At 47.9% G+C, this 27,851-nt stretch overlaps 1 protein-coding gene across 2 annotated transcripts in view; it reads right to left on the bottom strand.

Moving 5' to 3' along the window:
• Positions 1 to 27,851, bottom strand: part of ODAD2 (outer dynein arm docking complex subunit 2) — an 827,935-nt gene that overhangs the window by 674,559 nt on the left and 125,525 nt on the right. For both annotated transcript variants that reach the window (XM_069211313.1, XM_069211314.1), the window contains exon 4: positions 13,533 to 13,728. In XM_069211313.1, coding sequence (XP_069067414.1) covers positions 13,533 to 13,728 — 196 coding nt within the window. The remainder of the gene's footprint in view (positions 1 to 13,532; positions 13,729 to 27,851) is intronic.

The raw sequence follows: 27,851 nt of genomic DNA, 5'->3' as shown, positions 1-27,851 counted from the left end.
TATACCCCTAATATATTGCATGCACTATAATGTATGAAAATGTATTACACCCACTACACAAACCTAATCCCTACATCACAAGGCAAGTATAGGTATGTAAAATAATTGAACATAGTTTTTAATAGGCTTAGGCAATGTGGAGATTTTTATGATAATATATTTATCTTGACAATGTAGTGGTAGGCTATGTACTGGATGAACAAGTTGCTTACCTTTGATAATGCATTATCTTGTAGAGACTCTATCTAGCTGCAGATTCCTTACCTTTGAATTCCCTGGTGTCAGGTTCGAATCTGGAATCTTTTTGCTGAGCAATACCCTGCGCCAGTCGTCTTGTGGCGTTGTTTGGTTCAGAGTGCGTCGTCCAGCTCCACGTGGCTTCGTCAGCGTCGTTGGAGCCGTCTATGACGTCACAGTCGTCTATATAGATGCCAACTCGGCACGCGTATGTCAGGTCTTTTATCCACAAAAACTTCCACGCCAGGAGCGCAAAGTAGTGGATAGAACCAGCATTAGTCTGTGCAAAACTAGGGCCTTGAGAAAGGATAAACTTTAACCCTACTAGTCATATCTGCAGAGTGGGGAGGCATGAGTGGGTGTAAGGAATCTGCAGCTAGACAGAGACTCTACCAGATTTTGGGTTACCGAAGGTAAGTAACTTGTTTATCTGATAGAGACTTCTAGCTGCAGATTCCTTACCTTTGAATAGATACCCAAGCCATAACCTCCTAGCGGTGGGCTGTGGATACCATTTCTTACACTAGAAAGCCCTGCAGGACTGAATGGGCAAAGTACCCGTCCCTTCGTACCTGATGAACAAGTTACTTACCTTCGGTAGCGGCTTTTCTGGTGGATACACTAGCTGCCTGTGGATTCTTCACCTAATGAATTTTCCCCCATGCGCCAGCATTCGACTGAAATTTTCTTCCTAGCTCTGCATGTCGACGAGGACGTCACAAGTGCCGACTCCGGGCGAGGACCTCTTATTGCCTTGATGACGTCAGACGGCATTGCGTGGGAGTCGGGCAAGTAAAAAGTAGTTGTATCCATCAGAGTGTCCAGGTAGTAATGTTTTGCAAACGTGTGCAAGAACGCCCATGTTGCCGCCTGACAGCTCTCCAGGACTGGTACGCCTCGAGCTAGCGCAGTGGTAACAGCTTTTCCCCTGGTAGAATGAGCCTGCAAGCACTCAGGAGGCTGCTTCCTGGCCAATGCATGGCATATCTTAATGCAGAGAATGACCCAGCGCGAAATGGTTCACTTCTGCAATACCCGACCCTTCTGTGCTCCCACGTACCCCACAAAGAGTTGGTCATCCATCAGGAACTCTTTTGTGCGGTCAAGGTAGAACGACAATACTCTTTTTGGGTTCAGTCGATGGAGTCGCTTCTCTTCCTTAGAGGGATGCGGTGGAGCAAAGAAGGTGGGCAAGGTGATATTCTGACCCAAATGGAATAGGGTCACCACCTTGAGAAGGAAAGAGGCACAAGTTCTGAGAAACACTTTATCTGGATGGATAGTGAGATACTGTGGCCTTGATGACAGGGCTTGCATCTCACTCACCCTCCTGGGAGATGTTACTGCCTCTAAGAACGCTGTCTTGATGGTGAGCAGCCAGAGGGGTCAGTTGTGTAAAGGCTCAAAGGGAGCACACTTGGGAAATGTGAAGAGAAGATTTAAGTCCCATTGAGGCATAATAGAGGGCGTAGGGGGAAACATATGTTCAAGCCTTTTGAGGAATCTATTTACAATGGGAGATTTGAACAAGGAAGGCTGGTCAGGCACCTAAAGAAATGCCGATAAGGCAGAAAGATAGCCCTTTAGAGTCCCTAAGGAAGAACTCTGCTGGGCTTTAGACAGAATGAAAAGAAGAATGTCAGAAAAAGAAGCAGAAAGAGGGTCAATAGACCTTTCTGTACAATAATATACAAAGCATTTCCAATGGCAGGCATTGACCGTCTTAGTGGAGGGATGCCTGGCTGCCAAAATAAACTTACCAACTTTGTGAGGAAAGTCAAAAACCATCAACTGCCGTCGCTCAATCTCCACGCATGAACCATTTCCTGCTGCTGCAACAGAAGATCCTCTCGAAGGGGCAGCCTGATCGGATGATTGATGCTCATTTAGAGTAGCTCGGGATACCAGACTCTCTGTGCCCAATCTGGAGCCACTACAATGATTTGGGCCCAGTCGTTCTTGATCTTCTTGAGAACTCTGGCCAGAAGTGGCATGGGGGAAATGCGTATAGGAGGCCTGAACTCCACTCGTGATGAAAAGCATCGCAGATCGATTGCCACCTTGGAAACTTCAACACATTGGGCGTTCTCTTTGTAGGCAAACAGATCTAACCAAGGCTCTGCCCACTGCTGAAAGAGTCCTTGCGCCACCTCCAGATGGAGATACCATTCGTGATCTGCTAGGCATCGACGGCTGAGTTTGTCCGCTCTGGCGTTCAGAGAACCTGCCAGGTGTTGAGCCACCAGGGTTATGCCCTGCTGTTCCAGCCATGTCCAGAGACGCAGAGCTTCTTGACAAAGGGTCCACGACCCCACACTGCCCTGCTTGTTTCAGTACCACATTGCGGTAGTGTTGTTCATGAACACCTGCACTAACTTCCCTTTCACAACAGGAAGAAAGGCTTCCAATGCTAGCTGGATCGCCCGGAGCTCTAATAAGTTGATATGGAGCTAAGACTCCACTGGAGACCAGAGGCCCCCGATCTCCGCCTCTCCCAAATGGCCACCCACCCAGAAGTGACGCAGCTGTCACTACTGTGAGATCTGTTTGGGGAAGGAGTCTGCCTTTGACCCAATCGCAGTTCACTAACCACCACTGCAGGTCTTTTGCAGTTCCCTCTGAGATCTGGACTGTGTCAGTAAGATTTCCCTGATGCTGTGCCCATTGGAACTTCAGGTCCCATTGCAGAGCCCTCATATGCCATGTGACATGTTTGACTAACAGGATGCAGGAAGTCATGAGTCCCAACAGCCTCAGAGTCTCTCTCACCGAAATCCAGGATAGAGGCCCAAACATCGGTATCATAACCTGAATATCCTGGACTCGCATCTCGGGAGGATAGGCCTGAAACAGCACTGTGTCCAGAAAAACCCCGATGAAAGGGAGCTTCTGAGAGGGAGTCAGGTGTGACTTTGGCACGTTTATTGTGGACCCCAGTGAATGCAGGAGGTCTGCCATAGTCTGAAGGTGGGTGATGAGAACCTGGGGCGTAGGATCCTTCAACAACCAGTCGTCAACGTAGGGGAAGACTGAGATCCCTAATCTGCACGGATGAGCTGCCACCACTGCCATCACTTTGGTGAACACCCGAGGGGCACTGGTGAGACTGAAGGGGAGCACGGTAAACTGAAAGTGCTCGTGGCCCACTTTGAACCGCTTGTGGGCGGGCAGGATAGGGATGTGAAAATATGCAATCTGCAAGTCCAATGCTAACATCCAGTCTCCTTGTTCTAGAGCAGACAAAACCTGAGCAAAAGAGAGCATCTTGAATTTCTCCTTTTTGAGGAGGAGATTGACATCCCTTAAATCCAAGACCCTTCTTCTTTTTGGGAATCAGAAACAGCGAGAATAATAACCACTGCCTACTTCTATCGGGACCCTTCCTATGGCTCCCTTGGCCAGGAGAGCCGTAACATCCTCTTGGAGTAAAATCAAATGATCCCCCATCAGCCGTTCTATTATCGGAGGGATAGAGGTAGGACTGGAAGGGGAGAGAACAGCCCTCCTGTATGATCTTCAAGACCCATTTGTCCGATGTTATGGATTGCCAGTGAGGGAGATTAAATTGAATCCTCCCTCTAACTGGACGAACGTGGTCTTGCGGGTGGTGGCCGAACTCTGGCTAGATCTAGAGAACCAATACCACAGGGAGGACTCCCCATCGACTGCGACCCTGTGAGTAGCCCAGGATGACCCCCCGGGCCTCAACTGAGACGCCTGCAGAGAGTATCCAGAGGCTCCCTCCGATCGAAACTGCCTGTAACAAGAGACCTGACGCCTGGACCAAGCACTGCACCCGCAGCACCCAGGACCGGAAGGAACCGAACTTCAGTGCAGAGTGATCCCCAGGTGACCCTCTGCCTAGCCCAGGTGGTGGCTGGCCCGAGAAGCCCCCCTGTGCCCTGCCTGCACCGCTAGAGTGACCCCCTGGTCCCTCTATTGAAACCAATACAAAACCCGACTCCTGCTTTGCACACTGCTCCCGGCCGCCCCTCTGCCGCGGAAGGTGTGTTTTGTGTGCCTACTTGTGTCCTCCCCAGTGCTCTACAAAACCCCCCTGGTCTGCCCCGAGGACGCAGGTACTTACCTGCTGGCAGACTGGAACCGAAGTACCCCTGTTCTCCATAGGCGCCCATGTGTTTTGGGTACCTCTTTGACCTCTGCAACTGACCGGCCCTGAGCTGCTGGTGTGGTAACTTTGGAGTTGCCTTGAACCCCCAACGGTGGGCTGCCTATGCCCAGGAACTGAGACTTGTAAGTGTCTTACTTACCTCACAATCTAACCAATACTTACCTCCCCCAGGAACTGTTGATTTTTGCACTGTCTACTTTTAAAATAGCTTATTGCCATTTTAACAAACACTGTATATGTTATTGTCCTAATTCAAAGTTCCTAACTTACCTGTGTGGAGTACCTTTCATTTTATGTATTTACTTCAAATCTTGAACTTGTGGTTCTAAAAATAAATTAAGAAAATATATTTCTCTATATAAAAACTATTGGCCTGGAGTAAAGTCTTTGAGTGTGTGTTTCTCATTTATTGCCTGTGTGTGTAGAACAAATGCTTAACACTACTCTCTGATAAGCCTACTCCTCGACCACACTACCACAAAACAGAGCATTAGAATTATCTAATTTTGCCACTATCTTGCCTCTAAGGGGAACCCTTGGACTCCGTGCACCCTATCTCTCACTTTGAGATAGTACATACAAAGCCACCTTCCTACAGCCGCTGTCGAAGAAATCACTCTGCCCAGTGAGTCGGTCATGTCCAAGCCACACCTGATGGTAAACTTGGCTGCATCTCTCCCATACTTGACAGCCTGGGTGAGACTGACCCGTACGCCCTCCGGAACCTGGGGAAGCACTTGTGCCACCGTATCTCATAAAGTATGGGGGAAACGGCCCAATAGGCAAGAGGTGTTTACCGACCTCAATGCCAGGCTGGAGGAAGAAAACATCTTCTTCCCAAATTGGTCCAGCCTCTTGGATTCCCTTTCCGGGGAAATGGAAGGGAAGGCACCACAGGAAATGGAGGCTTGGACCACCAAGCTCTCCGAGGCGGGGTGTTGGGTGAGGTAACTAGGGTCACTTGGAGTTGGTCTATGTCAATGGCTGATTGCCCTATTCACAGGAGCACCTGTGCTGGGTTTGGACCACGTCCCCAGAAGGACATCTGTGAGGGCTTCATTGAAGGGTAACATTGGTTCTGATGTAGCAACCCCTGGCTGAAGCACCTCCATCAGGAGATTAGTCCAGACTGGCACCATAGGCAAGTCTAGGTCCAAGACCTTAGCTGCCCTACGCACCACCATGGCATAAGATGCCCCCTCCTCTGTAGCCACAGCAGGAGGTGAGAGCATGCCAGCATCTGGAGAAGTATCCAGTCCATTGGCTTCCCCTAGATCCTCATACCAGTCCTGTTCATGCTCCAATATGTATTCTAAAGGGTCCTCAGACCCCTCCCACTCCTCACCTGTGCCTGGCTGTTCTATATTAGAACCGGTCACTGATCTGGGCCTAATCGGCGCCGTCAAAGTCAGAATTGGCATCGTATGACATTGTTCCGGCTCCGGATCATCAGGAATGAGGATGGGGCTACCACCACCAGTGGGCGCCGATGGTGGAGGGAACGTCAACGTCGGGCCCGGTGCCGGAGGAGGGTGACTGTGAAAACCCGGCACCGGTCCGGATCCACAATCGAATCCTGGGGTCTCCAACAATGCCGAGGCCAAACCGCCGGTGTCTAATCCAATGGGGCCCCTGCTGACCCTGTGGGTCCCAAAGGCCCACCAGATGGGGCAGCCCGCTCAAAAACAAGGCACATAGCCTCGTAAAATTCATTTAATTGAGCGGGAGTCGCTCCCGGAAAGGGGGTTGGAGATGCAGAGTCGCCCTGGCAATGGCTCTGCTGAACCGTGCTCGGAATGTCGACGTTCCCGAGAAGCCTTGTCGGTCGACGGCCAAAGCGAAGTGGAAGTCCGCTTGGACTTCTTCTTTTTGTGCCTCTTCCCCGAGTGCCCAGAGGACCTTGAATGGGACGAGGAGGACTCCTGGAGCGGGTCTGCAACCTCCCCCTTGAGCGGGACCGGGACCTCCGAGGAGTCGTGCTGACTAAAGTCGACTGCCGGGCCACCATGAGCTTTAGGGACCGCTCCCTCAAAGCTTTCGGGGCCATGGCCCGAAAGTTGGAACACGATTTCAAATCGTGGTCCCTGTCAAGACACCTGAGATATACCTTGTGGGGGTCCGTCACCGACATCGCGCGATGGCAGGCGCCAGACGGGTTGAACCCGTCTTCCTAGAGGACATATCCCTCGCACAGATGACAAAAATCCTTGAAAAAAACATTGAAAAAAGGCTTGCCAAAAAAGGCAAAGGGTAGCTCGATCCCAGATCTGCATTAACCTGCGCGGAAGGAAAAGAACTGACGTACGTGCGCCGAGGTGGCGTCTATATACGGAACCAAACGACGCCACCCGACGGCATGTGCACAGTATTGCTCAACAAAAAGATTCCGGATTCAAAGCTGACGCCAGATTATTCAAAGGTAAGAAATCTGCAGCTAGAAGTCTATCAGATGTGATATTGTTGTGGGTCAATAATACCACCCTCGAAATAGTGGGATATCAATATAAGCAGTCTTCATAACTAGAATTATTTAAAGAAAAAAACTATCCAAGGCTCTGAAAAGACTTTGCTTGTATCTCCCTAACCCTGAGAGCGGAAACGATTGCAACTAGAAACACTGACACCCATCAACTGTATTGTAACAATGCCTTATGAAGAGTTTCAAAAGGAAAATTTAATAGCTTTGCCAGAACTACATTAAGCTTCTGTCAGATACCCATCCAGGGCGCTAGACACAGGGCACACAGGGGAGACTGGGGTCATTTGCCACTGAGACCCATCCTGATATGGCACTGCAAACTGTGTCAAGTACACCCCTACCATGCTTGCCTCTCAGGATTGGATGGGCAAGCAGTCCAAGGAGAGATAGTGTGGGGAGCAGAGATTCACAATTCAATGATCACACAACATACCCAATAAATACATGTCCAGTCCAGTACTTTTCTTTTTTAAAAGAGAAGTATACACCAAAACATAATATGGTACCTTAAAAAATAATTTAGCACTACTGGAATGGTCACTACAGAATCTACTGTGTCTAAAGAGCAGGTGAATGACCACTAGAAGTAAAATGGAGCAGTCACGCTGGCACATGATTTTAAGATACATTATACGACAAGCTAAGAGGGGCTTAAAAGGCAGTGGGAAGGGGGAGGAATGCAGATTGGTCAGGGTTCGAAGTGAGAGAAAGCACAGTATTTTGTGAAATAACCAAAACATTTTAAGTCTTTCCAAACTGAGAGAGGGAGAGAGAGAGAGTGTGTTTGTTTTTATCTGTGTGTGTAATTATTCCTAGGCGAAATCTGTAAGGAAATGCCTCCTTGGCATGGTTACCCCCTGACTTTTTGCCTTTGCTGATGCCAAGTTATGATTTGAAAGTGTGCTGAGGCCTGCTAATCAGGCCCCAGCACCAGTGTTCTTTCCCTAACCTGTACCTTTGTTTCCACAATTGGCACACCCTGGCATCCAGGTAAGACCTTTGTAACTGGTACCGATGGTACCAAGGGCCCTGATGCCAGGGAAGGTCTCTAAGGCCTGCATCATGTCTTATGCCACTCTGGGGACCTCTCACTCAGCACAGACACACTGCTTGCCAGCTTGTGTGTGCTAGTGGGGATAAAAAGACTAAGTCGACATGGCACTCCCCTCAGGGTGCCATGCCAACCTCACACTGCCTATAGGTATAGATCAGTCACCCCTCTAGCAGGCCTTACAGCCCTAAGGCAAGGTGCACTATACCATAGGTGAGGGCATAAGTGCATGAGCACTATGCCCCTACAGTGTCTAAGCAAAACGTTAGACATTGTAAGTGCAGGGTAGCCATAAGAGTATATGGTCTGGGAGTCTGTCATACACGAACTCCACAGCACCATAATGGCTACACTGAAAACTGTGAAGTTTGGTATCAAACTTCTCAGCACAATAAATGCACACTGATGCCAGTGTTCATTTTATTGTAACATACACCCCAGAGGGCACCTTAGAGGTGCCCCCTGAAACCTTAACCGATTACCAGTGTGGGCTGACTAGTTTAAGCAGCCTGCCACACACCAGACATGTTGCTGGCCACATGGGGAGAGTGCCTTTGTCATTCTGTGGCCAGTAACAAAGCCTGTACTGGGTGGATGTGCTTCTCACCTCCCCCTGCAGGAACTGTAACACCTGGCGGTGAGCCTCAAAGGCTCACCCCCTTTGTCACAGCACCCCAGGACACTCCAGCTAGTGGAGTTGCCCGCCCCCTCCGGCCACGGCCCCACTTTTGGCGGCAAGGCCGGAGGAGATAATGAGAAAAACAAGGAGGAGTCACTGGCCAGTCAGGACAGCCCCTAAGGTGTCCTGAGCTGAGGTGACTCTGACTTTTAGAAATCCTCCATCTTGCAGATGGAGGATTCCCCCAATAGGGATAGGAATGTGCCCCCCTCCGGGAGGAGGAACAAAGAGGGTGTAGCCTCCCTCAGGGCTAGTAGCCATTGGCTACTAACCCCCAGACCTAAACACACCCCTAAATCGAGTATTTAGGGGCTCCCAGAACACAGCAAGATAGATTCCTGCAACCTAAGACGAAGAAGGACTGCTGAGCTGAAAAACCTGCAGAGAAGACGGAGACACCAACTGCTTTGGCCCCAGCTCTACCAGCCTGTCTCCCCACTTCTAAACACACTGCTCCAGCGACGCGTTCCACAGGGTCCAGCGACCTCTGAAGCCTCAGAGGACTACCCTGCATCTAGAAGGACCAAGAACTCCCGAGGACAGCGACACAAAGACTGCAACTTTGCAACAAAGAAGCAACTTTGAAACAACACACGTTTCCCGCCGGAAGCGTGAGACTTTGCAGTCTGCACCTGACGCCCCGGCTCGACTTGTGGAGAACAAACACTACAGGGAGGACTCCCCGGCGACTGCGAGCCCGTGAGTAGCCAGAGTTGAGCCCCCTGAGCCCCCACAGCGACGCCTGCAGAGGGAATCCCGAGGCTCCCCCTGACCGCGACTGCCTGCTTCAAAGACCCGACGCCTGGTAAGGACACTGCATCCGCAGCCCCCAGGACCTGAAGGATCCGACCTCCAGTAGAGGAGCGACCCCCAGGTGGCCCTCTCCCTTGCCCAGGTGGTGGCTTCCCCGAAGAGCCCCCCCCCCTTGCCTGCCTGCATCGCTGAAGAGACCCCTTGGTCTCCCATTGGATTTCATTGCAAACCCGATGCCTGTTTGTACACTGCACCCGGCCGCCCCCGTGCCACTGAGGGTGTACTTTTTGTGCTGACTTGTGTCCCCCCCGGTGCCCTACAAAACCCCCCTGGTCTGCCCTCCGAAGACACGGGTACTTACCTGCTGGCAGACAGGAACCGGGGCACCCCCTTCTCCATTGAAGCCTATGCGTTTTGGGCACCACTTTGACCTCTGCACCTGACCTGCACTGAGCTGCTGGTGTGGTAACTTTGGGGTTGCCCTGAACCCCCAACGGTGGGCTACCTTGGACCCAACTTTGAACCCCGTAGGTGGTTTACTTACCTGCAAAACTAACAAACACTTACCTCCCCCAGGAATTGTTGAAAATTGCACTGTCTAGTTTTAAAATAGCTATATGCCATTTGTGTGAAAACTGTATATGCTATCTTGCTAATTCAAAGTTCCTAAAGTTCCTAAGTGAAGTACCTTTCATTTAAAGTATTACTTGTAAATCTTGAACCTGTGGTTCTTAAAATAAACTAAGAAAATATATTTTTCGCCACTATCTTACCTCAAAGGGGAACCTTTGGACTCTGTGCATGCTATTCCTTACTTTGAAATAGTACATACAGAGCCAACTTCCTACAAAATCCGACAAACATCTCACCATACCCAACTGTGAGCACCTGTATCCAACTAATTATCACAAAGTACATTTATTAAGGGGGTGTAACATCCCCCACACACACACCCTGAAGCTATGCCCCTGGGTTTGGCACATTAGAGCAGAAATGCTTGCAACCACAGGAACGTGTATCGGCAGCCTCGCCTTCTTCTTGCTATGTCAGCTGGCAGAGGGTTGGTGAAAGCCATACTGTTTGATGCAGCGGAAATCAGCCTTGAGTGGGTTCACCTCCTATTTGCCCAGAACATGGTAGAGATTAATGTGACTAAATCTGTAGCTGCCCAATGGCTCTATGGCTAATTATTTAAAAGGATACCAAGAGCTGCCTCATTCATCATCACCTAGAGCTCAGTGGATAGTCATGCAGGTCGATTTAATCATAATCAGTCATTAATGTTTATGTGCCCTGATCATTCACAAACATTTGGTAACTGTGCCCTAACAGAGGAACACATCTTTGGCCCCAATGAAAACCTCTACGAACTATGCTACAATTTCCAGAGGTCTAAACCCATAGTCATAAACAACTAGGAGCAACTCAACCCTGTAGAGGCGCGGTGCACCCCCAGAATAGGGACCAAATGGCAGGTGCAATAATTACACAGGACAGTATTAGCTATTAACTGGGTGTGGCCACGATTTGTCCATAACTTGTACATTTATGCCTGTCGTCCAAGCCTAGCCTCCAGGTTGTGTGCTGCGTGGTATTTCACCACGTAGGTGCCAGGTGGCAACTTACACCCGCCACTTTGATTTTTGTCAAGAAATTTTAACTCTGCTCTTATAATGCTTTGGAAATTCTAGATTTCATGAATTTAGGAACATATAGTTGAAACTGATAGGAAGATCTCAAAGCTCTAGATGGAGTATATCTGAGAAATAAGTCATTAGTGTAATTCTCTTTCCTATGGCTGCAAAGCGTTGCATGACTGAGGCATATGCCCCTGTACAAACATCTCTTTTCTATTGGGAGTCAAAGAAGTTTGCAGAGATGATCTGAAACAAACAGCAATATAATGAAATGCTTGTTTGAGCTTGTTTTTTCTGGGACTTTGAAGTAACCCTAGAAGGTAGTGTAGGCATATTGATGGATGAGGTGGCAAGGAGATTTGAGAATTCTTCAGTGAAGTCCTTGTCCTGCCCACGAGGTCTACAGATGAAATGGAGGGTGGCAGTTTGAGTTGCTGAGAGTAGGAAATAGGATGTCAGCAGCTCTCAGAGTTGAGTGTTACTTGCTTGACTAGGGTAGATGACAACGAGTCCCCACTTCTTATGTATGCAGTCTACATGATGGATGCTGGGGGAAGCAATACATCTAGGATGTGCGAGTACATGGGGGGGGGTAGGGTAAATCACATTTGTGTGATGAAGAGAGCATCAATGTTGTGAAAGTGATGAGGTTTGCATTGTCTGATGGGTGAAGTACTGCAGAGTGAATGTTAATGAGCATATGTTGGAATGTGTGTTCTGTAGTTTGAGGGTGTGTGGTAGTTAGTAGGATGTGTACAAGGTGGCGTCTGTTCATGTGAGATTTATATGTGACGGAGTTGCCTAGGTCTGGGTGCATTAGTGGGGATTGGCAGTATGGGGTGTGGGTGAGACATCATTATATCTTAACTTTAAATTTTCAGGTGAACAGGGGTTCTGGCCCAAGGCCCTTCCGGGCCCTTCAAAGCAGTGTCCTTGCCTGGGTCCGCCCTTTGCTGGGGACCCAAGGCTATGGACACCCTAAAGAGTTGATCGAAGTTGGTGAAGGAAGGAAGTGATGTCACTTCCTGTGCAGATAGATCACGGGAAATCCAGTAACATCACTTCCTTTGCAGAGGGATGTTGGGGAAATTCCAGTGGTCACTTCTTTTGCAGACAGATGATGGAAAATCCAGCGTTGTTACTTCCTGTGCAGATGGATGACTGTAAATCCAGTGATATCCTGTGCAGATGGAAGATGGGAAATGAAGACCTCTAGTTTGGCTTCGTCTTTTAAAGATGATTTTGGAAGGAAGTCCGTGATGCCAATTCTTGTGCAGATGGATGATGGGAAATCCATGTTGTCCCTTCCTCTGCAGAGGAATGAAGGGACGTTGTTTATCAAAAGTACCAGTAATATATTTAATTTCCTTTCTGACATAAAGAAACTAGTTCTGCTGTCTGGTTCTGCCAGAAGGTCTTGATTTCTGTGTGCAATTTTGAAGGTGAAATCCATATGGAAGCTGTCGCTTATGGTGGCTCCTTCAATTTCAAAGAGGGTCTCAAAGAATGGTTTTTATCACACAATGTGATGTCAATCAAGTTGCTGGTAATACTTTCTTCAACTTCAAATAGAATGGCATACCCTCAGATAGAGAGAGTAACTTCCCATTACATATAAGAGGACTGTGACGTTGAGCCAGCTTTCGATTTGAAATGCCTTTTTCCAGTTTGCAACACTGCATGATGTCCTCGTGACTATTGAGAGTACGGCTTGATAATTTTAAGTAAAATTGGCACCCCTACACTCCGTGTGACTCAGGGAGATATAGTCATACCATAATTTGGTTTACCCACAGCAAGGACATTGCACAAATATAAACAAAACTCAGCAAAATCTAGATCATTTTGGTGTAAAACGAATTACGCGGAAGGTAAACACCCAAAAGGCATTTTAGTGAATGCAAAACGTCTGAGAAAATCGAAATGCTTCCTAGCACACTACAAAAGGTAAAAGGATTTTTGTCTGTCATTGTTGGGACTTATGAGGCAGGGAATGGGCTGCATCCCTTAAACGATCAATGTTCTTTTCCAGTCTGCTTCCATTAAAAAAATAAACCTAACGTTTTTTCACCTATTTATTTTCAAACCTTAACGGATTACTTTTAAAAGAAAAACCAATCCATTAAAGTATAATGCCACCAGACTGACAAGTTAAACAATAAACGTTCTGAAACCTCTTTTGCAAAAAGTACTTGGGAGTTGCTATTCAGTTGTTATGGTTGTCAAGGTATAGCCACAGCTGGAGAGAAAATTAAGCAGATAAGTCTTACTTAAAATGTTATGACGAACTGACAAAATCTCTTGAAGACAATGATCCCAAGGAAATATCCACTAAATTCGGGAGTCATTCTTGCATCTTGTTCAGACTGAGGATGAGAGAGTTGATGCACATCTTCTTAGGCGTAGCAATATTAAATGGCATCTAATTCTCACAGTTGTAACAATGAGCAATGAGTGTCCTTGGTCTACCTATACTGCATTGCCCGTAATACATTGCTTTTTAAGAATACTGAGCGTAGGTGTAGAAACTACAACTAAATGGTCAGCTTTGAATTACCACTTACTTCGAAATGTGTTTTAAGGAACTGTTAAGCAATTGCATATCCAGCTGCTGAAGTAGTAAAAATATTTTCATTTTCATTTCTGCTTCTTGGTCTTTATCTTCCTTCAATGTATCCAATAGGCGCAGCATAGACATATCGTCCCCTTCAACTGTAGCAAACGCTGGCCCAATCATTTTTGCAATGGGATCTCTATTGGCTGTTAACAAAAACATAGTGCTTAATTTCAGAGCAAAATCAATTAGGTTGCTAATAAGAAATAAACACAGTTGACTGTACGGTGTGAAATACATTCTATAAACTGACACACATACTGGGCTCCTCAAGAGTTCCAGTGATACAATTCTCTTTTATGTTATTTTTGAAACACTGCATTGCATTATACCCATCACTGAGTTAGAGTCTTAAGTAAACTGCAGAAATCTATTTTTTGTGCAAGAAACAGGGACCACAAATAAAATATACCCCTGTGAGGTCAAACATTCCAGCTCATTGTTTGAAATCTACGAGGACAGCATGGGTATTAGAGGAAATGTGAGGGACAACATCTTTCATACTTGAACAAGACTTTTAAAGTATGGCAGTTACTTACTGGGAAATCCAAGGTATATGTGACTTAATTAATGCATTAGCAAAGTTCGCTGCCCATGTGGTTTCACTAAACCAACAGAGTCGGCGAAACAAAACCTTCGGGTGTCCCTAAGCATGGTATGATGAATGGGCCCTCATCACATCTGGCTCCCATATGGTCTCATAATTCCTGCCGTCATGAGTCCTCATGGGTCCAAACCATCCCACATATTAGGAAGCCCATCAAGATCTTCATTAAAACTATGGAGCTAATCTCCATGTGTGTTACATCAAACACACAAAGTGATGGGAGAAAGGGTTGTGATAAGTCTAACCACTGGTAATTGCTTGAGGGTAGCAGTCCAACCCATTGTTCTTTTGCCCACCATGCCACCTCAGTTGTAACCCAGCCTTGTGCAGAATAGCCCTGACTCTGCTCCAATGGGAACAGTCCAGCCCAAACTGCCAGGCTAGGTCCTACCTGAAGTGCACCACAGGCAACCCAAGGCTGGTTTTGCACCTAATGGTAAGTTCCAATCAGGGCAAAACTAGTCTGGACATGCCTGTGTTCTGGTTTAGCGAGGACTTGGTATGGCAGATCAGAATGGGCTGTTCCTATTGGAGCAGGACCAAGCCTGGGTCGAATATGAATGGGTATCAGGTTTTGGAATGAGAACAGGAATTTCCTTAAAACGTTTAATTATCTAAAGCAGGTAGCAGATACTTTATCAAAGCCTGGAGGAAAAGTACAGATTCTTATCAAAGCGTTGACCATCCAGTGTCAGAATGATTTAAGTGTCATCTGCATGGCACATGCAGGATAGCTGGAAATTTTGGATCAGTTTTGCCAACGGCCGTTTGAAGGCTGAAAGTGTACGGCTTAAAGAAGATCCAAGCAGGACTCATTTGGCAGTATATCTAAATGAGGGCATGATGATAGCTTGGCTCCTACTTTCTTTTTTTAGATATCTTTATTGATTATTCAATTGCATAAAATACTAATACAGCACCTAGTAATTTATTAGTATTCAAGGAAGTCAGTGGTGATTATATACCATGTTCCCACCTTTTTAGAATATCTTCATCTGCACGGTACAACAGGTGGCACACAAAACAATTTGACACTGCAAATCAATCCAATCCATAGCATATGGTAATCTGCACGAACACTCTAGAGAGTGATGACGAGGTAGCTTCCAGAATCGCACAGGTTTCACATCTGCGCGACAATCACAACTCAATTAAATTAGGACAAAAGTGCAGCTATATTTTGATTCCACAATACATAGTTACAGGAAGAAAGGACGCAGATCGAAGCTCCTCCCTTTACCTAAAGCCCCCTGTCAAGGGTGGGGGAAGGAGAGCAGTGCCTCGGTGCTGATTGTTTAAAGATAGTTTACAAGCAACATAGTTAGTGCCCTGCGGCAGGGATGTTTCAACCATCCCCACCCTACCATGTCCCATACCCATGTCAAACAGGATTACTTTAGAAGCCATCCCAGAGTAATTGGATGGTCATCAATCAATCAATCAGTTTTTGTAGAGCGTAACTACTCAACCATTATGGTCTCAAGGTGCGGGGGGCAGGAAGCGTGGCGGGACAGAGCTTCATTCGAAGAGCCACATCATCCAACTACATTAGAAGTCATTTTCACATCATAGACATCATCAGGCTCTCAAAGTCATCAGCAAAGCTTAGAAATTTGTGCCCAGTGATTTGAGGATGATTTGAAAATTAGTAGCCGATGACTCTTCTGGATGTGATTGTTCCTGATGATTTGAGGATGACTTGAAAATGAGTGTCTGATGACTTTACAAGATGACTCTGTTCTTGGTGATTTGACAATGATTTCAAAACTGGTAGCTGATTACTTCACAAGGATTGTTTGTATTCAGAAAGATGAAAAGTGTTCCTAAAATGTTTAGGATGATTTACTGTTTATTTTAAGAGCAAGTTTGCCATTTTTTAAAAGTTTTTGTTTTGAAGTGTAAGCAGTTGGTTGTTTTCAGGAGTATTTGCTGATTATTGCACAATGACTTCAGGTAATATCTAATAATCAGCAACTGATATACATGAGATAACGTGTTGATTAAGTCACAGGTTAGTATTTTTACTGGCTTTTTTATTCATAAATCATTCTTATTTATTATAGTTTGTAGAACGAACAATTACAGTCTTAAAATGTTCAACATTTACTATTAATTATGCATATCAGGCTAGGCACAGCACAATGACCTCACTTAAAGTGTAATCAGCCCTCCTTTTGTTAAAGACTCATCTTGGTTAGGGGTTATCTGGAGCCTAACACCTAGATGCCAATGCGATTGAGGAAAACAAGAGCACTTAGATTATCAATTCAAAAGTGCTCAAGAAAACCTATAATTTGGAGGCAGGTTTTTTATTTAGTCCAACCCTTTTATGTAAGAGACATGCATGTACTGTAAACATGACAGATGCAGCTGTATGATGGTTACAAGGTGTAGGAGTCACATGCCATCCATACTGGTAGTATAATCTGCTAAGAGTACTTGCTCTGGAGAAACAGAAAGTCCGACATTAAAATGTAACACAGTGGTTGGGGTTGTTTTAATAAAAAGTCTTTATTATCCCAAAGGAACCCCTTTTATCAAACCTTGGAATAACAAAAGATTGAAGGAAAAAACTATCTGCTTCCAAATCTATGCCTTGCAGTATGAATGCTGCTTCTTGATGTCGGTTATAGCTCATTGGGCTATATTAGAAGTAATGAAGTTTATGAACTGCAAGTAACAAAAGTATTTCTGTGAAAAAAGCAGTAACCAATTAAACTGAACTATCCACATAAAATACAAATCTGTGATCTGTTTGTTCCATGTTGTGCTTTGCAGCAAACACGTTGATCCTCAATGATACTTTATGAGGAGTAAAAACTGTGACTAGACAAAACCCAGTTTTCACCAGTGAGTGCATTAACCCTCAGATTTGTTACCATTAATAAGATGCCTTACATACTACTGGTTACACAAATATTTCTACAGCATGTGCCTAAACCCCATAAGATGTTTAAAGACCTGTTTATCACCAATTAAGTAAGCCAAAACAGATTTACTATCACTTTTGTCCTTGGTGCCAATTTCTTTGCAACAAATTTTAAGAGACATAAATATATAGGTTGAAAATCTAACTCAGCTTTTCATGACTCTGCCCTTCATGACTCCACGACCTTTCCACTGCCACAACTTGACCCCAAGTTATGGGATGTCAGAGTTCATTTTTACTATTTCCAGCTCTGATTCCGACCTTTCTATTTGATCTGCCAATCTCTTCTTTCCTTGTCCTTGCTATACCAGTCAGCTTATGCTGCTCTCTAATCTTTTCTCTCAAGCTATCTTTTTTTCTTTATGTCTATGGTATCTTCATCCTTTCTTGTACTCCTTCTTCCTTCTGATCCCTCCTATTGCTCTTTTTTCCCTCCCACTTTTTTCTCTACATCTCCTTCTTTCTTCTCACTTACCATTGTCATTTTTGCCCCTTGTAATCCTCTTTCGATCTCTCTCATCCCTGACTTCCCATTACCTCCCATTTCAACCACAGCAATCCCCTTTTATTGCCCCACCACCTCTTTCTTAGCCTTTGTCTCCTTTCAACTCTTACATCTGTCTCCCTGCTCCTTACTCTTTAAATGGATCATTAAGTGCAAATGAGAAAAAAAGTTATTATTTTGCCCAGTTTTGTATTGAAATAGTCACCAATCACAGACGTTCTAGAATGTTTCATTGTTTGATGTCTGTTTGATTTTGGGACATATTGCAACATATTCACTGGATGGCTCCTTTGAGGATCAGGCAAATGCTAACAGTGCATTGCCTTGGATAACCATAACTGAATTGGGAAGGGTGAAACTAGAGACTATGGCGGTCATTCTGACCGCGGCGGTCGCCGCCCGCCATGCGGTTGCCGCCGAATGACCGCCCCACGGTCAAAAGACCGCGGCGGTCATTCCAACTTTCCCGCTGGGCCGGCGGGCGACCGCCAAAAGGCGGTCCGCCGGCCCAGCGGGAAAGCCCCTGCAACGAGGAAGCCGGCTCCGAATGGAGCCGGCCGAGTTGCAGGGGTGCGACGGCCGTCGCGATTTTCACCAAGCAGACAGTGAAAATCTGTATGGGGCCCTGTGAGGGGGCCCCACGACACCCGTTCCCGCCATCCTGGTTCTGGCGGTGAAGACCGCCAGAAACAGGCTGGGGGTCGGAATCTGCAGCGCCGCCATGGAGGATTCCCTGGGCCAGGGGAAAACCGGCGGGAAACCGCCAGTTCCCCTTTTCTGACCGCGGCTTTACCGCCGCGGTCAGAATAGCCCAGGAATCACCGCCAGCCTGTTGGCGGTGCTTCCGCTGCCCTCCGCCCTGGCGGTCATGGACCGCCAGGGTCGGAATGACCCCCTATGTGTGGTTGTACAATAAAGAGCAGGTTGGAAACTGGCACACTGCATAGCTCTGTGACAAAAAGGGCACATAGTATTTAAAAACAGTAATGGATAAAGGAAGAAGCTCCGATATTCTCTGCAATTAAAAAGTTGTCATTTGCCTGTAGAACAGACTAAAAGGCAAGGGAGACATAAGAAAAATAAGAAACCATGCATTTCAGAAACTCTGCTCTTTCAGAAATAGTTTTAAGCTAAATGAAGAACTAATGGTGATGTCACACATTAATAGCTCATTGTCTGATTTGGTTGCATTGTGGGACATGTAGTCCTGCTTTTCAAGTGGTGAATACCAAACGAAAGGTACCAGAAAGCAAATTATAAAACCTCAAAACTTTCATCTGTGCTTAGGTGAAGCAGAAAAGGCAGCAAATACCACAGATTCGTAAAGGGGATTATTTGCATTGTGCAAGCATACAAAATGGTCACAACCCCTTTTCAGACTTGGTGTAGAATTACTATTGTGTCAATCTCCATTATAAGCAGGACGAGACCACTGTAAAATAACACTTCATTAAGATGCACTGTATTACTTTTAACCAAAACCCCTACCCCACCCCCAAATTATGAAGTCCAGAAGAAGGCATTTGACACTTGTCTCTGTCTGAAGATCTCTTCAGTGCTCACAGCTCTTTAACACCAGCTATGCTTCATGAATAGGTCGAGGCAGTGAATCTAGGAACGCCTTAGAGCGATTACGTTTAATTCAAGGTGTGATCTAAAATGTGAGGGATTTGTGAACAGGCAAAATAGTTAACGATGCCGAAGTTGGAACAGGGGATGCCGAAGTTGGAACAGGGGCTGCCGAAGTTGGAACCGGGGCTGCCGAAGTTGGAACCGGGAAACCTGGTTCCAGTCCCAGCGCCAACTCAGCATTCTGTAATTGAGTAGATGAGATGATTCTATCTGACCCCTTTTTAGCTACAAAAAAATCGAACTTTGTACATAGTAATTCTGGGACTTTTATGAAGCATTCAAATCATGCCTTCTGGCAGAGTTCGCTCTGTAGAAAACTAGAAGAATCATAATGCTTTTTTAGGTAACAGGCATGAACGGCTTTGCCGGAACTTACGTCACTTTACTGTGCAATTTGCAAGAACCAGTGGTGAGAAAATTATGGAGGTCTTTGAAAAAGGGGACTATGGCGATTTTCCTCTCATTGTATGTTTAGTTTTACCAGCTTCAAGACTTTCCAAGCCACAGGGACAGATTTCTTCAGCAGCCAGTGGTCGGATTGCTGGTAGCAGGTAGCTGGGGCCTTGTTTTCTCAAAGTTTGGAGGTTGATTTATACCAGTAAAATGTCCCTAATAAAGATAAGAATTAGTAAATGCCATAGGTTGTGCACATGTGATTAATAATATTTTAATATTTTTTTGTTGCAAGTTTTATCTTAGTTAGCAGTTCTGCAATATCAGTTACTGAAACTCCATAAAAGTGTTTTGATTTGGTTATTGAGAAAGCCAATACATTGTGCAGTAACTGGTAGTAATATAATGCACAGAGATTAGGTAAAGGGTGGAGGACAAAGAAAACAAAAAAACATGAGACAGAGGGGTGTGTCACCCTGCCTACGGCCTGTGGCACCCGGACACTACCTGCAGTTTAGCTTACACTTGTGCTGGGTCTACCCACGTTGAACAAGTTACTTACCTTCAGTAACAAATTATCTGGTAGAGACTCTATCTAGCTGCAGATTCCATACCTTAGAATTCCCTGGCGTCAGCTTCGACTCTGGAATTTTTCTGCTGAGCAGTACCCTGCGCGCGCCGTCATGTGGCGTCGTTGGGATCCAAATGCGTCAACCGGCTTCGCTCTTCCTTAGAGGGTGGTGCAAAGAAGGCGGGTAGGGTGATATTTTGACCCAGATGGAAAGGGCTCACCACCTTGGGGAGGAAAGAGGCACGAGTTCTGAGGACTACTTTATCAGGATATATCGTGAGATACAGCGGTTTCGATGATAAAGCATGCAGCTCACTCACTCTCCTGGCAGATGTAATTGCCACCAAAAAGGCTGTTTTGATAGTGAGCAGCTGGAGAGGACAGTTATGTAAAGGCTCAAAAGGAGCACACATTAGAAAAGTAAGTACAAGTTTAAGATCCCACTGGGGCGTGACAAAAGGCACAGGTGGAAACATATGCACAAGCCCTTTTAAAAATCACTGTATGATGGCAGACTTGAACAAAGATGGTTGGTTGGGCAAGCGTAGAAAAGCCGATAAGGCAGCAAGATAGCACTTGAGAGTCCCTAAGGAGGAACCATTTTGGGTGAGTGATAGAATAAACAAAAAGGACATTAGATAGATGTAGGAAGTTGTCTCTGTATATACTATCTCAAAGTGAGAGATTGTGTGCACAGAGTCCAAGGGTTCCCTTTAGAGGTAAGATAGTGGCAAAATTAGATAATTCTAATGCTCTATTTTGTGGTAGTGTGGTCGAGCAGTAGGCTTATCAAAGGGTAGTGTTAAGCATTTGTTATACACACACAGGCAATAAATGAGGAACACACACTCAAAGACTTTACTCTAGGCCAATAGTTTTTACATAGAAAAATATATTTTCTTAATTTAGTTTTAGAACCACAAGTTCAAGATTTGAAGTAAATACATAAAATGCAAGGTACTCCACACAGGTAAGTTAGGAACTTTGAATTAGAGCAATAACATATACGGTTTTTGTTAAAATGGCAATAAGCTATTTTAAAAGTAGACACTGCAAAAATCAACAGTTCCTGGGGGAGGTAAGTATTGGTTAGATTGTGAGGTAAGTGAGACACTTACAAGTCTCAGTTCCTTGGCATAGGCAGCCCACTGTTGGGGATTCAAGGCAACCTCAAAGTTACCACACCAGCAGCTCAGGGCCGGTCAGGTGCAGAGGTCAGAGGCCAAAACACATAGGCACCTATGGAGAACAGGGGTGCTCCGGTTCCAGTCTACCAGCAGGTAAGTACCCGCGTCCTCTGGTGGCAGACCAGGGGAGTTTTGTAGAGCACTGGGGGGGACACAAGTAGGCACACAAAACACACCCTCAGCAGCACAGGGGCGGCCGGGTGCAGTGTGCAAAGCAGGTGTCGGGTTTTGTACTGGTTTCAATAGAGGGACCTGGGGATCACTCTAGCGGTGCAAGCAGGGCACAGGGGGGCTTCTCGGATCAGCCACCACCTGGGCTAGGCAGAGGGTCACCTGGGGGTCACTCCTGCACTGAAGTTCGGTTCCTTCTGGTCCTTGGGGCTGCGGGTGCACTGCTTGGTCCAGGCGTTGGGTCCCTTGTTACAGGCAGTCACGGTCAGGGGGAGCCTCTGGATTCTCTCTGCAGGCGTCGCTGTGAGGGCTCAGGGGGGTCGTCTCGGGCTACTCACGGGATTGCAGTCAGCGGGGAGTCCTCCCTGTGGTATTGGTTCTCTGGATCTCGAGCCGGGTGCGTCGGGTGCAAAGAGTGAAGTCTCACGCTTCCAGCGGGAAGATTGAGGTCTTTAAAGTTGTAGAAAAGTTGCAAGTTTGTTGCAGGTTGTTGAGCAGAGCCACTGCTCACTGGATTTTCTTGGTCCTGAGGGTCAGGGCAGTCCTCTGAGGTTGTTGGATGCGTCGCTGTTTGCAGGTTTTCAAGTCAGGAGACAGGCCGGTAGGGCTGGGGCCAAAGCAGTTGTCGCCTTCCGTTGTCTCTGCAGGCTTGTAGGTCAGCAGTCCTTCTTCTTTCTTTAGTTCAGGTTGCAGGAATCTGTTTTCCTGGGTTCTGGGGTGCCCCTAAATACTATATTTAGGGGTGTGTTTAGGTCTGGGAGGGCAGTAGCCAATGGCTACTGTCCTGGAGGGTGGCTACACCCTCTTTGTGCCTCCTCCCTGAGGGAAGGAGGGCACATCCCTAATCCTATTGTGGGAATCCTCCAAAACTAAGATGGAGGATTTCTAAAGGCAGGGGTCACCTCAGCTAGGGCACCTTAGGGGCTGTCCTGAGTCGTGGGTGACTCTTCCTTGTTTTCCTAATTATCTCCTCCAGCCTGGACGCCAAAAGTGGGGGCAGTGGCCGGCGCGGCGGGCATCTCCACTAGCTGGGATGCCCTGTGGCGCTGTAACAAAGGGGGTGAGCCTTTGAGGCTCACCGCCAGGTGTTACAGTTCCTGCAGGCGGAGGTGGGAACCACTTCCACCCAGTAAGGGATTTGTTCCTGGCCACAGAGTGATGAAGGCACTCTCCCCATGTGGCCAGCAACTCGCCTGGTTGTGGCAGGCTGGCAGAAACTGGTCAGACCCACACTAGAAGTCGGATTGGTATTCAGGGGTCATCTCTAAGATGCCTTCTGGGTCCATGTTACAATACATTCCACACTGGCATCAGTGTGCATTGATTGTGCTGAGAAGTTTGATACACAACTTCCCAGATTTCAGTGTAGCCAATATGGAACTGCGGAGTTCGTGTTTGACAAACTCCCAGACGATATACTCTTATGGCTACCCTGCACTTACAATGTCTACGGTTTGGCTTAGACACTGTAAGGGCATAGTGCTCATGCACATATGTCCTCACCTGTGGTATGGTGCACCCTGCCTTAGGGCTGTAAGGCATGCTAGAGGGGTGACTTACTTATGCCACAGGCAGTGTGAGGTTGGCATGGCACTCTGAGGGGAGTGCCATGTTGACTTAGTCATTTTCTCCCCACCAGCACACACAAGCTGTGAGGTAGTGTGCATGTGCTGAGTGAGGGGTCCAAGGGAGGCATAAGACATGCTGCAGCCCTTAGAGACCTTCCCTAGCCCAGGGGTACCAGTTACAAGGGACTTATCTGAGTGACAGGGCTGTGCCAATTGTGGAAACAAAGGTACAGTTTTAGGGAAAGAACACTGGTGCTGGGGCCTGGTTAGCAGGGTCCCAGCACACTTTCAATCAAAACTTAGCATCAGCAAAGGCAAAAAGTCAGGGGGTAACCATGCCAAGGAGGCATTTCCTTACAATAGAGAAGAAAGAGAATCAATAGACCTCTCTGTACAATATGAAACAAAACGTTTCCACCGGCATACGTAAATTGACGTAGTAGAGGGATGCCTGGCTGCCAGAATGACATCACAGACTTCGGAAGGGAGGTCATAAACCATCAACTGTCACCGCTCAACCACCACGCATGAAGCCGCAAAGTTGACAGGTTCGGGTGGAGAACCTTCCCCTGCTGCTGCAACAGAATATCCTCCCGAAGATGCAACTTGAATGGAGGACTGATGCTCATTTTGAGAAGCTCTGGATGCCAGAACCTCCATGCCCAATCCAGAGCCACTAGGATTACTTGGGCCCAGTTGGTTTTCTTGAGAACTCTGGGCAGAAGTGGTATGGGAGGAAAGGCGTACAGGAGGCCTGAACTCCACTCGCAACGAAAAGCTTCGCCTAGCGATAGCTCCCTTGGAAACTCCAGCGCGCAATACTGCTGACATTGCGCGTCCTCTGCGGAGGCGAACAGATCTAACCAAGGCTCTCCCCACTGCTGAAAGAGTCCTTGCACCACCTCCGGATGGATATACCATTCGTGATCCGCTAAGTATCGCCGGCTGAGTTCATCCGCCCTGGCGTTCAGAGAACCTGCCAGATTTTGAACCACCAGGGTTATGCCCTGCTGTTCCAGCCATGTCCAGAGACGCAGGGCCTCTTAAGAAAGGGTCCACAACCCCCCACCGCCCTGCTTGTTGCAGTACCACATTGCGGTAGTGTTGTCCTTGAACACCTGCACTACCTTCCCTTTCACAACAGGAAGAAATGCCTTTAATGCTAGCCGGAACGCCCGAAGCACCAACAAGTTGATATGGAGCCCGGATTCTGCCGGAGACCAGCGAACCCTGATCTCCACCTCTCCCAGATGGCCGCCCCATCCCAGAAGTGATGCATCTGTCACAAGGGAGAGGAATCTGCCTTTGACCCAGTCACAGTTCACTAACCACAACTGAAGATCCTCTGCAGTTCCCTCCGAGATCTGAACCACATCAGTAAGATTTCCCCGAGGCTGTGCCCATTGGAACTTCAGGTCCCATTGCAGAGCTCTCATATGCCATCTGACTTGTTTGACCAATAGGATGCAGGAAGCCATGAGTCCCAACAGCCTCAGAGTATGTCTCACTGAAATCCAGGATAGAGGCCGAAACATCGGAATCATAACCTGAATATCCTGGACTCGCTGCTCGGGAGGATAGGCCCGATACTGAGCTGTGTCCAGAACAGCTCCGATGAAAGAGAGCTGCTGAGAGGGAGTCAGGTGTGACTTCGGCACATTCATAGTGAACCCCAGCGAAGGCAGGAGGTTCGCCGTCGTCTGGAGATGGGTGACGAGAGCCTGGGGCTCGGAGCCTTATACAGCCAATCGTCTAGGTAGGGGAAGACTGAAATCCCTAACCTGCGCAGATGAGCTGCCACCACCACCATCGATTTGGTGAACACCTGAAGGGCACTGGTGAGACCGAAGGGGAGCACGGTAAACTGAAAATGCTCGTGGCCCACCTTGAACCGCAAGCAACGCCTGTGGGAAGGCAGGATGGGGATGTGAAAATACGCATCCTGCAAGTCCAGTGCTACCATCCAGTCTCCTTGGTCTATATTAGACGAGACCTGAGCAAGAGTGAGCATCTTGAATTTCTCCTTCTTGAGGAAGAGATCGACGTCCCTTAAATCCAGGATAGGGTGAAGGCCCTTGTTCTTTTTGGGAATTAGAAAACATTGGGACCCTACTTAGCTCCCTTGGCCAAGAGAGCCGTAACTTCCTCTCAGAACAAAACCAAATGGTCTTCCATCAGCCGTTCTTTTGTCGGAGGGATTGAAGGAGGGAAAGACTGGAAGGGGAGGGAATAGCCCTTCCGTATGATCTGCAAGACCCATTTGTCCATTGTGATGGAATGCCAGTGAGGGAGATGAAAGTGAATTCTCCCTCCAACTGGACGGACATGGTCCTGCAGAACCACACTAGGAGGGCTTGGGCGCAGTGGAGGGGGGCTGTGTGGTGGCCAACCACTGGCCAGACCCTCTGGGTCTGACGGTACCACAACCACGTCCTCTCCCGGGATGGTGTGAAGCCTGAGGACGGTGGCTGAGTTGTGGCTGGCGTGGTACCACGCCCCTACCGAAGCCTCGAAAGGGACGGAAGACCACTCTGAGCTGGTGCTGAGAGGCCCAAGGATCTGGCCGTGGCTCAATAATCCTTAAACCTCTCAAGCGCGGAGTCTGCCTTCTCATCAAAAAGGTGAGAGCCATTAAATGGCATTTCCATCAAACTTGACTGGACATCCCCTGAAAAGCCAGTTGAACGTAGCCAGGTGTGGTGACGTAGGGCCACTGTTGACACAATCGCTCTACCCAGCAATTCGGTTGTGCCCCATCCACACCTGATTGTAAACTTGGCTGCATCTCTCCCATCCTTGACAGCCTGGGTGAGAGTGTCCCGTACACCCTCTGGGACCTGGGGCAGCACCTGTGCCACTGTGTCTCATAAAGTATGGGAAAAACGGTCCAATAGGCAAGAGGTGTTTACGGACCTCAATGCCAGGCAGGAGGAAGAAAACATTTTCTTTCCAAACTGATCCAGCCTATTGGATTCCCTATCCGGGGGAGCGGAAGGGAAGGCACCACGGGAAGTGGAGGCTTGTACCACCAAGCTCTCCGGGGTGGGGTGTTGGGTGAGGAAACTGGGGTAATTTGAAGCAGGTCTATGGCGGTGGCCGACTGTCCTGTTCACAGGAGCCCCTGTGCTGGGTTTGGACCATGTTCCCAGAAGGACGTCTGTTAGGGCCTCATTGAAGGGCAATATGGCTCTGATGTAGTCACCCCTGGCTGAAGCACCTCTGTCAGGAGATTCGTCCTGACTTGCACTGTGGGCAAGTCTCAGTCCAAGACCTCAGCTGCCCTACACAATACCATTGCATAAGAAGCTCCCTCCTCCATAGCCGCATTAGGAGGAGAGAGCATGCCAGTATCTGGAGACGTGTCCAGTCCACTAGCTTCCCTTAGATCCTCATACCAGTCCTGCTCATGCTCCATTTACACTCCAAAGGGTCCTCTCCTGTACCTGGCTGTTCAAAATAAGGCTCAGGCAATGATCTGGGCCTAATCGGCGCCGTCAAAGTCAGAGTCGGCATCGTACTACATCGCTTCAGCTCCGGATCATCCGGAATGAGGATGGGCTACCACCAGTGGGCGCCGGTGGTGGAGGAAACGTCGGTGCCGGACCCAGCGCCGGAGGAGGTAGACTGTGTGGGACCGGTGCCAGTCCGGATCTGCTATCGGATCCTGGGGTCCCCAACGGTGCCGAGGCTGAAGCCGCAGACGTCAAACCCGAAGGGGCTCCTGCTGACCCCGCTGGGCCCGAAGACCCACCAGAGGGTGCAGCCTACTCAAAAACAAGGCGCATCGCCTCGTAAAACTCCTTTATTTGAGCAGGGGACGCTCCGGTCCCCGGAAAATGAGGACGATGCAGAGTCGGCCCTGGCGACGGCTCCGCGAATCCGCGCTCAGAACATCGACGTTCCCTAGATGCCTCGTCGGCTGACGGGCGTGGCAAAGTTGAAGTCCGCTTGGACTTCTTCTTCTTTTTCTGCCTCTTACCTGAATGATCAGATGACCTTGAATGCGAGGGCTAGGGGCTCCAGGAGCTGTGCCGCAACCTCCTCCTACTGCGGGACCGTGACCTCCTCAGAATCGCGCCGACCGAAGACGACTGTCGGGCCGCTAGAAGTTTGAGGGATCTCTCCCTCAAGGCCTTCAGAGCCATGGCCCGACAATCCGAAAACAAAGTTGAGTCGTGATCCTTCTCCAAACACCAGAGACACACTCTGTGTGGGTCCGTGACCGACATGGTGCGATGACATGCACCAAACGGTTTGAATCCAGTCTTTCTAGAAGGCACGTTTTCAAACAATCAAGCCGAAAACCTTCGACGACCGTCGAAGAAAAAGGGTAGCTCTTTCCAGATCTGCGTTTAACCGGCGAGGTAGGAAAAAAACTGAGACACGTGCCCCGGGGTGGTGCCTATATAGAAGACTGTGACATCAATGACGGCTCCAAAGACACTGATGACGCCACGCGGAGCCGGACGACACAAGCGGATCCGAAAGACGCCATCTGACGGAGCGCTCAGGGTAGTGTTCAGCAGAAAAATCCAGGATTTGAAGCTGACGCGAGGGAATTCTAAGGTAAGGAATCTGCAGCTAGAAGTCTCTATCAGATACTTACATTCAGAGTCATGAGGGGTGCGCATCCCTGCCTACAGCCTGTGGCATCTGGGCACTGCCTGCAGCATTAGTTTACCCACTGCTGGGTCCATCCAAGAAGT

The sequence above is a fragment of the Pleurodeles waltl genome, chromosome 10, assembly GCF_031143425.1.
Source record: "Pleurodeles waltl isolate 20211129_DDA chromosome 10, aPleWal1.hap1.20221129, whole genome shotgun sequence".
Taxonomy (NCBI): Eukaryota; Metazoa; Chordata; class Amphibia; order Caudata; family Salamandridae; genus Pleurodeles; species Pleurodeles waltl.
Note: the sequence above shows the minus strand (reverse complement) of the source record. Positions and strands in the feature narration are given on the sequence as shown.